This window comes from Danio aesculapii, chromosome 16, assembly GCF_903798145.1.
Source record: "Danio aesculapii chromosome 16, fDanAes4.1, whole genome shotgun sequence".
Classification (NCBI taxonomy): Eukaryota; Metazoa; Chordata; class Actinopteri; order Cypriniformes; family Danionidae; genus Danio; species Danio aesculapii.
This window is the reverse complement of record NC_079450.1, coordinates 48,401,310-48,413,521: the sequence shown is the minus strand read 5'-3', so window position 1 is coordinate 48,413,521 and position 12,212 is coordinate 48,401,310. Positions and strand designations below refer to the sequence as shown.

The 12,212-nt window shown below is 34.7% G+C and overlaps 1 protein-coding gene across 2 annotated transcripts in view; it reads left to right on the top strand.

Moving 5' to 3' along the window:
• The window catches only part of cnot10 (CCR4-NOT transcription complex, subunit 10), a 33,955-nt gene that overhangs the window by 17,838 nt on the left and 3,905 nt on the right, over positions 1-12,212 (top strand). For both annotated transcript variants that reach the window (XM_056476056.1, XM_056476055.1), the window contains exons 12-16: positions 1,840-2,019; positions 2,148-2,228; positions 6,797-6,910; positions 9,377-9,507; positions 9,603-9,638. In XM_056476056.1, the coding sequence (XP_056332031.1) occupies positions 1,840-2,019; positions 2,148-2,228; positions 6,797-6,910; positions 9,377-9,507; positions 9,603-9,638 (542 nt within the window). The remainder of the gene's footprint in view (positions 1-1,839; positions 2,020-2,147; positions 2,229-6,796; positions 6,911-9,376; positions 9,508-9,602; positions 9,639-12,212) is intronic.

Here is a 12,212-nt window from a genome sequence, read left to right as displayed (position 1 = left end):
GCTGGATGCACTGTAGTAACAGGGTTTCACCATAAGATGTCATCCTAGGGCACTTTTTCTTTTCTCTCTCAGAACAAGTAACATTCAAAGACATTAAAGGGATAGGTCACCAAAAAATGAACTTCGTACCATTTACTCAGCCTTTATTTTACTAAAACCCTTATGAGCAGGGTTCATATGGGTACTCCTTAAAAATGCTTGAATTTTAATTTAGTGTTTTCAACTTTTGAAAGGTGCATAGATTTTTGAATAAAGTACTTGAAACTACTTGAAATTGTTGAAGTTGTTACTTCAGTTGTTTTAATAATTTATTGTACTAAATAGTTTCCTATTTAAGCACAATATTAATATATATTTGCTTTGTCATAAAATGAAAGCTATTATTTATTGATATATATATATATATATATATATATATATATATATATATATATATATATATATATATATATATATATATATATATATAATTACTATAATATGTATATTATAGACCCTTTTCACATTTCCGTGTTTCTCAGTAGCGGAAGTCATCATAGTTGGGAAAACTTTGAAAGCAGTGAATGGGAGATTACAACAAATACTTTTTCCTATTTAATTTTTCTTATTTGCTCAAGTATTGAAAGAAAAACTTGATGATGATGTTATAAAGACGTTCAGAAAAAGGGGAAAAATAGCGTGAGACTGATGATGGTAGCCAGAGAAGAGAATAACGTCAAATTTACTGTCCTGTGCCATAGACGTTGCATTACAAACGTAATTCGTTTTTTGTAATTTGAAGCAAAGATGATATAATACATACATAAATACATATAAATGTTCATACGTTAAAAAAAAATAAAAAATTAAAAACTTTCAAGGATTTAAGATGTTGAAGACTGTTAAACGCGTTATAACAGGCTTGTGAAAAGGGTCCATTACTATATTTTTACTATATTATATTTTTAATATAATTACTATAATTCTTAATATATGTTTTTTAAGATTGTAATAAACCAGTTTCCATTGACTTCCATAGTATTTTTTGCCTTACTGTGGCTGTCCAACATTCTTCAAAATATCTTATTTCGTATTGAGAAAAATAAAACTTTTGATGATTTTGAAGAAAATGTATGTTTTTAAAGAACATAAGTAATCAGTATCCATTGACTTCCAAAGTATAATTTTTTGCCACAATGTGGCTGTCCAACATTCTTCAAAATATCTAATTTCACATTGAGAAGAAAATAAAATGTCTAATGGTATTGAAGAAAATATCTATTTTTTAAGAATGTAAGAAACAAGTATCTATTGAATTCCATTGAAGAAACACAAATACCATGGAAGTCGATGGTTACAGGTTTTTATTTACTTAATTACTTAATCTGTCTTCATTTACTCGCGCTTCAAACCCACATGACTTGCTTTCTTTCTTTGTTGAACGCAAGGAAATGTATTTTTTAAGAATGTAAGAAACCAGTATCCATTGACTTGCATAGGATTTTTGTCCATAATGTGGCTTTCCAACATTCTTCAAAATATCTTATTTCGTATTGAGAAAAAACAAAACTTCTAATGATTTTGAAGAAAATGTATATTTTTAAAGAACGTAGGTAACCAGTATCCATTGACTTGCATAGTATTTTTTGCCATAATGTGGCTATCCAACATTCTTCAAAATATCTTATTTTGAATTGAGAAGAAAAACACAACGTTTAGTGAATTACTTGAGGGTGAGACTTTAATTTTAGGTGAGCTTTACTTATTTAAAGGTTCTTTATCAAAAATTAGTAGAAACAATTCTGATCCACCAACCATCCTAAAACCAATGGACCAATCTGTTTATGTGTTTGTGAGCAGCGAGGCGCAGTCAGCAGCTATCCCAGTGGCCAGTATGGAATTTGCAGCGATCTGTTTGCGGAACGCTTTACTCCTGCTGCCAGAGCATCAACAGCACGACAGCAAACCAGACAACGGCTCCAAGAGCTGCAGTCAGTCAGGCGGCACAGAAAGCGGCAGCGAGACCAGCGACACCTGCAGGTACATGTACATCCATGCAACATCAGCACTGAAAATAACTGATCACGAAGTAGACTGAATTGACTGAACACATTGAAGAACTTGTCAGAAACATTCTTTTCACTCTCTTTTTTTTATTTGCTTGCCAGTGGGAAGACCCAGGAAGGGGACAAGTTCATTCCTGCTGCCCCCTCATCGCCCTTGAGAAAGCAGGAAGTGGAGAATCTCAGGTAAGGTTACAGGAGACTTTTCTGGAATTATAGGACTTGCTATAAAAAAAGGCCTTAAGTGGTTTCTTTCAAACTCATTTGACTTAACTCAACCCATTGTTTGACAGATAATGTACTTGCACTACTAAATGAAATTTACTTACTATCAGTGCAAATTCCTAAAATATTGTGATAATTTCACATTAAAGGTCTTTGCACACTGCACTCCGAAATTTTTGTATGTTTTTTCATGTTGATGTATACTGTGAACAAACCTTGCACACTGAGTCCGATCCATATTAATGAATCCATTATGGAAAAATGCTAAACATTTTGGAGTCAATTTAAGCAGTCATACTTTGTTCTCTCTTTTCCAAAGTAGAAAAAGAAAGAGGAATAGGCTGCTTATTGTGTTCATTCAATACGACCCTTCATAGAGAGGAATGAGAGTTCAGCTTATTATTAAAGAGCTGCCCTGGATTGTCCCTAAATGCAAAGTTTATTTCAGGAAATCAGTGGAATTTGATACGTAACTTGTTGACAAACGTAAACAAATCCTGAACAGAGACTGGCAGTACCTGTACACTTATAATATAATAGACGGCGGCCGCATTGACTTGTCGAAGCAACGAACTAAAAGCACGGACCATGAGGCGTCAAGCTTTCTATTATAACGTCTATGTGCAGTACGTCAAATGTATGGTCACACACACACACACACACACACCAGGGTTCATACGGTCATGGAAAACCTGGAAAAGTCATGGAATTTTGACATGGCATTTTCCAGGCCTGGGAAAGTTTTGGAAAAACAGAAAAACCCACAAAGTTTTGGAAAAGTCATGGAAATCAGTATAGAAATATCTGTATACTTGAATTAGTGCTGCACGATATTGGAAAAATCTGACATTACGGTATTTAGTATTTCTGTGATGCATATTGCGATGTGAATACAATTTCATCAGAGGATTTAACAGGTTTATTTGCATTGATTGGGGGATTTTGTAGAGGAGCGAATCTCGAATAATATATAACAAATAAATTACAAGCATAGATAAATAAAATATAGTAAAGATAAAAGTGAATTATAGTTCTCAGGTATTCACTATTCAGGTACTGATATTGAAGAATCAACACAGCATAGTCTTCATTGTATATTATTTAATCTTTATTAAAGTTACAATAAATTTCTTGTGGCCGAATGTTTTAAACTCTGAAATATTGAAATGTTCACACAGTCACAGGCCTTCAAGGGACAGTTTACTCAAAGATTTAAATGTACTCACTATTTACTCACACTTCACTTGTTTTAATACTATAGGAGTTATTAAATTATATTCTTTTTGTGTTCATTTAAAAAAATGAAAACTCATAAATGTTTGAAACAAGTGAAGGGTGTAATGAAAATAAGTAATTTTAATCTCTTTAAAAATGCATGCAGATGATAAACTTTTACTCCAATATGATTAAGCTCTATATTAAACTATAATCCCAACATTGCATATCCTGCCATGTGACTATTGCGGATGCGCATATTCAATTCAATTCACCTTTATTTGTATAGCACTTATACAATGTAGATTGTGTCAAAGCAGCTTCACATAAAAGGTCACAGTAAATATAAACAGTGTAGTTAAGTTTGTAGTGTTTAAGTTCAGTTCAGTTGAGCTCAGTTCAGTGTGGTTTAATAATCACTACTGAGAGTCCAAATACTGAAGAGCAAATCCAACGATGCGCAGCTCTACAGATCCCGAACCATGCAAGCCAGTGGCGACAGCGGAGAGGGAAAAAACTTCACTAAAGGCGGAAGTGAAGAAAAAAAAACCTTGAGAGAAACCAGGCTCAGTTGGGCAGGACCATTTTAATTTCTCCGCTGGCCAAACCTCTTGTGCAGAGCTGCAGTCTCAGTGGCGGAGGCTGGAAGCTGGCCTCAGCGAAGACTCGTCTGTCTCTGGAGTGTCACAGGAAACAGTCTCATTTTCTCCACTCTTGCGATATCGATGCTGAAATTATATATTGTGCAGCCCTAACTTGAATGTAGGTCAGTTGTCTTTACTTCTTTCCTGTCCTTGGCCAAAAACTTGTGTAAGCATTATCAAAATCAATTTTACATCGATATAAAAACTAATTTTAACAAAATAGATTGTTCTGTGTTCTATGATATGCTGTAATAAATTTGAACGTCATTGTTTTTCTTATTATTTACCATGTAAATGTAGGCATAACATGAAACAGTACGTCATGAAAATGTACTTTTAAGTTCTGGAAAAGTCTTGGAATTTTAGTAGTAAAAATGTGTATGAACCCTGAGACACACACACACACGGATATGTACACCTATAATGACAGCATGTTTCAAACCTGTAGGAAGCAATGATAGCCAATGTTCATATTCAAGATTTTAAAACCAAATTTTACATACAATTTTTCTAATAATTGGTTACCTGAACGCAGGATTATAATGGTTTGAATGGAATTTAATAAGTGCAAATAACAAAATGAAATGCAAACTGTCTTGGCTGCTTTTACATTTAGCCATTTTATCAACTTAAAAATAAGGCTAAACCTGTTTAATACTTTTTTGGTCCAATATTACAATATAAAAATCAACAGTTGCTAATCCATTTGGTAACTGCAGTAAAACAGTTAACCTCCATTATTTTTACTTTGTTAGATTCTTCTGACAACAGGTTTTGTTTCCTTGAATAGCCCACAATACACCTCTCTTTCTTATTACACACACACTTCACTGTTCACCCTTGCAATCTGCTTTTTTTGCCTTGAGAATTGATTAGAGTCTCCACCCCACCTCCATCCTGCCTTCGGTCCCCTTCCCCCTCGTCTTTGATCCAGGGGGACGGTCTGCTCCAGAGGGCTGGCCGGATGTAGGTCCCTGTGAAGGGAAGGGGTGTGGAGTGTGGATTGTGTTGACCCTGCACTGACACCCTGATACACTGACACTTTTACGAGCCCCCAGCAGCATTTACTCAAAGGGCTCTTCCTGGAAACCTATTGTGTCACAGGCAGCCACTCGAAGCACTGAGCGTTTCTCTGTTTCCCGCTCTATTCTTTACCTACTCGTACCTTCTTATGGGGCATCAGCAACAAAGTTGGGCGTTTAGAAAATTAGACTATTATGTTCAAATTCACCTTGATGCACACACATATATATGAAACATCTAAACTTGTCTAGATTCACCTGCAGGGACATTGAAAAACCTGATTTTTCTTTAACAATGGTACAGGTATTAAAATGTTAAATAAATATATATGAAACCCTTCTGAATTATTAGCTCCCCTGTACATTTTTTCCAAAAAATTTTTAAAGGAAAGATTTTTTTTTCAACACATTTCTAAACAATAATTTTGGTAACTCATTTCTAATAACTGATTTCTTTTATCTTTGCCATGATGACAGTACATAATATTTTACTATATATATTTAAAGATGCTAGTATTCAGCTTAAAAGGACATTTGAAGACTTAACTAGGTTAGTTAGGCAGGTTAGGGTAATTAGGCAAGGCATTGCATAACGATGGTTTGTTCTGTAGACTATCAAAAACCAATATTGCTTAGGGTGGCTAATAACATTGACCTTGAAATGTTTTTCAAAAATTAAAAACTGCTTTTATTTCAGCTGGAATACAACATATAGATATATAGACAGACAGAAAGACAAACAGACACCTTACTAGTATCGGGTTGCACCCCCTTTTGACTTCAGAACTGCCTTAATCCTTCGTGGCAAAGATTCAATAAGGTATTGGAAATATTCCTCAGAGATTTTGGTCCATATTGACAAGATCGCATCACACAGTTGCTGCAGATTTGTCAGCTGCACATCCATGATGCAAATCTGCCATTCCACCACATCCCAAAGGTGCTCTATTGGATTGAGCTCTGGTGACTGTGGAGGCCATATGAGTACAGTGAACTCATTGTCATGTTCAAGAAACCAGTCTGAGATGATTCACGCTTTGACATGGCGCGTTATCCTGCTGGAAGTAGCGATCAGAATATGGGTACACTGTGGTCATAAAGGTATGGACATGGTCAGCAACAATACTCGAGTAGGCTATGGTGTTAACACTGCTCAGTTGGTACTAATAGGCCCAAAGTGTGCCAAGAAAATGTCCCCCACACCATTACACCACCACCAGCAGCCTGAAGCATTGATACAAGGCAGGATGGATCCATGCTTTCATGTTGTTAACCCTACCATCCGAATGGTGCAACAGAAATCGAGACTCATCAGACCAGGCAACGTTTTTCCAATCTTCTATTGTCCTGTTTTGGTGAGCCTGCGTAAATTGTAGCCTCAGTTTTCTGTTTTTAGCTGACAGAAGTGGCACCCAGTGTGGCACCCACTCAGTTTCCGCTTGCAACCTAAAGTGGTTATAAGGTCTAAAAGTGTATGGGAAGAGTCTTAAAAAAGATCTTAAAAGGTATTGAATTTCACCCTTTGATTCCTGTATGTACTCTGTTATATCTCTCTTTATCAGAAAGAACTGTGAAAAGTCACTTAAAATTCTGTAAAATTATTTCGTTGGTTCTAAATGGTTTAATCTGCTTGCTTCTCTCTTCAAAGGTGCTCCATTCTAGCCTGCAGTGCGTATGTGGCTCTTGCTCTTGGGGACAACTTAATGGCTCTTAACCACGCAGAAAAGCTCTTGCATCAGGCAAAACTGTCAGGATCGCTCAAGTGAGTCCGTCTCTCCATTTCTGGCTGATTGACCTCTTTTATGGGTCCTGCTCTCACGACAATCAGCAAATATTTGCCCTCCTAAAACAGTCAACCCTGAGCGACATGGCGTTTGCTATGCGGTTCAACCAGTCAAACAAAAGGTCCCACCTAGCCTGACCACTTCATTTTCACAATTTTTTTTTTTTTTGGTGGAGTCAGTGTGTGGGAGGAACTAAAATCACTAAACGCCTTTTTGTTGTTGCCTAAATTGACATGACTTTGTAAATGCCTCATTGCTGCAGCTTATGTACATTTACATGGACAACAGTAATCTAATTATTTACCCTATTCTGAATAATACAATATTATGATTTACCTTTAGAATATGAATTTTGTGTTCCCATTTTACGTTATAGTACATAGATCTTTTAATGTGACATAGATCGACATAGTGATAAATAGACACCCAAACGGATTCTGTAGCGTTTCACACAATTTGAAGTAAAACGAAAGTGGACACTCTGGGGTATTGGGTGCTTGTTTGAACAGATACATACACATAATAATAATAATAATAATAACAATTATTATTATTTTCATTATTTTTATTATAATTATAATAAAAGTAACAACATCTAAACGTCAATCTTGGTGGGGTTTTCTTTTAGACACAACAAATTTTGACATAAATGGTTAGAAACTAATGCTTTCATTGTAGATCTGTGCATTTCCAAAGTGACACCTCTGTTAATGTAATCAATCAAAAAATCTAAATGAGAGATTCATTTGCTGCTCTTTAATCAGAATGTTTAAATTACACAGTAAAGAAAACACATCTTAAACAACCTTGAAGTACACATGAAATCAAAACTAACCATATTGATTTTGTTAGCTCACATTGCTAGTTTTGTGGTGAACAATTCATTTGTGCATGTCATTAAGAAAAAAAAAACTGTTTGCCCTTGTAATCTAAAATTAAAGTCTGAAAATGCACTGCCTGTTTGTTTTAAGTTGAAGTCTCAGATTACGCTTGTCTGAGCTATTGGGCGTGGCTAACATACTTAACCACGCCCCTCCTACTGTCAGTTTTGACAACAAGCAGAAATGGTGAGCAGGGGTTGTAAAGACTTTCCCTAAACCCCAAACTCTTTTCCCAATCTTTCTGAGGGTGCTTTCACACCTGTGGATTGATACAGGGATTAAAATTGTTACATTGTTGCTCGTTGTTCTTGGAGCGGTTCACTTTCACACGGCAAGGTTTCTAAACAAACCGAAAGAGCTAAAACAAGTCACGTGTGAGTAAACTCTCCTCACATTGGTTTCACGGATCGTTTCGATTTCTCACTACAATCGATCCCCTCCAGAGTTCGTTTCAATCGAGCCGAGACCACCTCATTGAAGCGATCTCAGAGCGACTGTTTTGACGCGAATCCGAACGCGATTGCTGAATTCACATATGCCAAACGAACTGCGCTAACTGGGCAAACGAGACAGGTTACGAAACAAAAGTCTAGTTGTGAAAGCACCCTGAATGACTTTACTACATCCAATCAGTTCGCAGTTGAAAAAACAAGCCACGCCCACTGTTTTCTCATTAAATATTCCATTTCTTGATCACAATACAAAAAAAGATTGCAGCTTCCGGCTCATGCGGATTTTAAGTTTGTTCACCTTTGTCCAAAAATAAGCAAATTCAGCAGAATACACACGTGTCTGTCAGAGCGCTTAATATTTTTCATTGCAATCCAATTTGAATACAGAATCGATTTTGAATTTTTGGGATTCGATTCAGAATCTCTAGAGAAAGAATTGTGATAGATCCATTTAATTTCGACATTCTTCAAATGGCAGATTCTTACTCAAAACATTGGCGGTATGGGTTGCGTATAGGGAGGATCGGCTCTTTAATGTTTATTGCCACCTTTCATAGAAAGATTAAAAATACGGGAGTAATATGGGAAATATCTTTACGGGATGATGGCAGCATACAGTTGTAAAATGCGAGAGAGTCTTGGGAAAAACAGGAGGGTTGACGGATATGATAGAGCTGCATTTCTCATCCTTATCTGATGTTTGAATTAGAACTGAATGATACTGGATAAATACACAATATTGTTGATGAGTTGCATTAACGATATTTCTCACGATATATTAAATTTCCCTAGAATAATCAAATTTTTATTAGCTATGTATTTAAATAATTTATTGAATGATATTAACGTCGGATGAGATCAAATGAGTATTTAATAACCAGTAATGTTAATATACTAAAATTAATGTCATCCATGTACAAGTATTGTTTGTCTGGATTGGTTTGATTTTTCCCAGGCACAGATGAAGCTTTGACTAACGTGGGGAGTTAGTTCGCATAAAGCAGTCAGTTTAGCTTTAGTCTTTGTCTTAAGAAATTGCTTTAAATAATGTATTCAGCTGATCTATAATCAATTTTTGATGAGATGCGGTTGTGTGTGTTTGCGTTCTCAGGTTCCTGGGTCACCTATATGCTGCTGAAGCCCTGATCTCTCTGGACAGGATTTCTGATGCCATTGCACATCTCAACCCGGAGAACGTTACTGATGTCTCATTAGGGGTGTCATCTAGTGAACAAGACCAAGGTATTGATACACACACACACACATAATCAAAATCTATAACTGATCATTTATGTGGTGTGTGATTTATTGACATGTGCGTGTGCTGTTAATAACAGGTTCTGATAAAGGAGATCTGGAGCCTGTGGAGCCCTGTAAGTTACATTTGATTCTTGGGGTATTAATTAATTAGTTAACTACATAATTTAACATCTACGAATTATAATTTTAGTAGTGTATTTAGTCATTTTTTAATATATTTATTATTGTTTTTTTTATTAAGGATTTTTTTACTCTCAATAAGCAGCTGTATGTTTATTAACTAGCGTTGAAAATACTGCTAATGTATTCAATTCAGTACTGTCATTATTAAATATTGATAATATTACCTTTATTATCAAATTCATTAGCTAAATACATTTTAGATAATGTTTTAAATATCTGAATTATCAAAAAACTGTTTTCATATTTTGAACTAATTATTTACATTTAGTTTTTGTGAGTGTGTTTGTATATACAGTCAAGTCCAAAATTATTAGTATGTCTAGCAAATTCAGGCTTAAAGTTATTGTTTAATAGTAAAAAAGCGGAGAAATATTCTTCCACAGTGATGGTCATCTTCTTATCTTTTGGGAGAAGCCTGTGTCATTTCTGGTTAAAAAAATAAAATAAAAATAAATTCCTTATGAATAGAAGTAGCTTTAATGGTGCAGTATGTAAGATTAACACCCACTAGATATTGCACTCCTGGTTGCCATATTGAAGACATCAACAGGAGCGTGCCTGACTATCGAGCCTAAAGGCTGAATTAAGTCGTGTTCTAAATAAAAGTAACAGCACGGGATAGAAGGAATATTTTCCATATTGAAAGATGTTTTTGTCCTAACCAGCATCTGACGTTTATATTTAAGAAACGGCTTCTAGCAGCTGAACAACATGATAAACTGACGCTGATCACCTCAGATACACCTTATGTGCTTTATTCAGTGTTAAATGCTAATAATGTGAGTTTGAGTGCCATTTTACATGACATTTATTGCCATATACTGAAAGCAGCAGCAGATAGTTCACCTCAGATCTTGAAAATAAAATTAATCATTTGAAATTGAATTTTAGAGCTGTGACTCAGTGCAAGCCAACACATATCAGTGATTCAGCATGTACATTTAATAATGTTAACGAGGTTAAATATGCATTAATTAGAATGTAAGCCTTACCATTTCATTGAGTGCAGTGAGTGCACTATTCTGTGCTTCTGAATGGCTGTATTTAAATTTCTGTCATGTTTCGTCTAGTGCAAACAGCCAAATTGCTTATCACTGCATATCTAGACACGAAGGTTACAATGTAACCTGTCACCTAATGTTTACGTTTGTAATATTTATATTAATATTAATGAACTCCTGTGGAACTCTGAATCTGTGCCTCATTTTGGAGTCACGGGCGCATGCTTTGAGAGCTTTCCTGACTAAATGAATGAGACATGCTGTTTTTCACCAAGGCATTGGCTGGGTTAAAGAGACCAAAACAAAGACAGACATTCCGGCACGTAACTCACATTTTCAAAGCAGAATAACTGACTTAAACATTGTTTTTCAGATCAACAAGTATGTTCACTTAGCATGTTTCTTAAATATCTGCAAACATATTATGGTATTTGGTCCCACTTCATATTAAGTGTCCCTAACTACTATGTACTTGCAACAAAAAATAAATACAATGTACTTACTGTGTTCCTAATGTATTTGAAATCACTTGTGGTGCTCTTGAGTTGGGATAGGGGTGGGTTTATGGACATGTTTGGTGGTATGGGTAGGTTTAAGGGTGGGTTAGGGTGTAAGGAATAGTCAACAGTGTATTTACAAATGTAATCACAGAATTTAATTACAGATGTAATTACATACATGTATTTAATCGAGCATAGGTACACAGTAAATGCATGCATTTACACAATAAGTACATTGTAACAAATTATTAATTTCGGTGTAAGTACATAGTAGTTAAGGACACTTAATATAAAGTGGGACCTGGTATTTTTATGCTTTAGAAGAGTTAAAAACTTACATACGGCACCTTTAAGTTAGAATTTGCCAGGTGTATGAATAATTTTGGTCTTGACTATACACATTACCGGTCAAAAGTTTGGGGTCCGTACAATTTTTAAATGTTTTAGAAAAAAAGCTTCTCCTGCTCACCAAAGCTGCATTTATTTAATCAAAAATACAGTACAGATTGTAAAATTGTGAAATGTTATTGCACTATGAAATAACTGTTCAAAAGTAGATTATAGTTTAATTCAGTAATTTATTCCAGTGATTTTACAGATGAATTTTCAGTCACATGATTCTTTGGAAATCACTCTTAATGTGAATTATTATTATTATTATTAATATGAATGGTGATAGTAATAAAATCAATAATTACTTGGCTAATAATTTCATTTGAATCTACATACAATAACAAAGCAGTTATTTTTATATAAATATATATAATATATATATTTAACAAATTTTATTTATATTTAATAAGTGGCACCTTGATGAACAGAATCAAAAGCTAAGTTTTGATTTAAAAAAAACTTGAGAAATGAAAAACAAATATGTTTGTGTTTTGTGTTTTTATAGAAAAAAAAATTGTTTAGTTTATTGTCAACCATGACATTAATAAACTTGAGTATTTACCTAAATATGTCTTAAGACTAAATAATTTTGTAATTAATTTGAAGTATA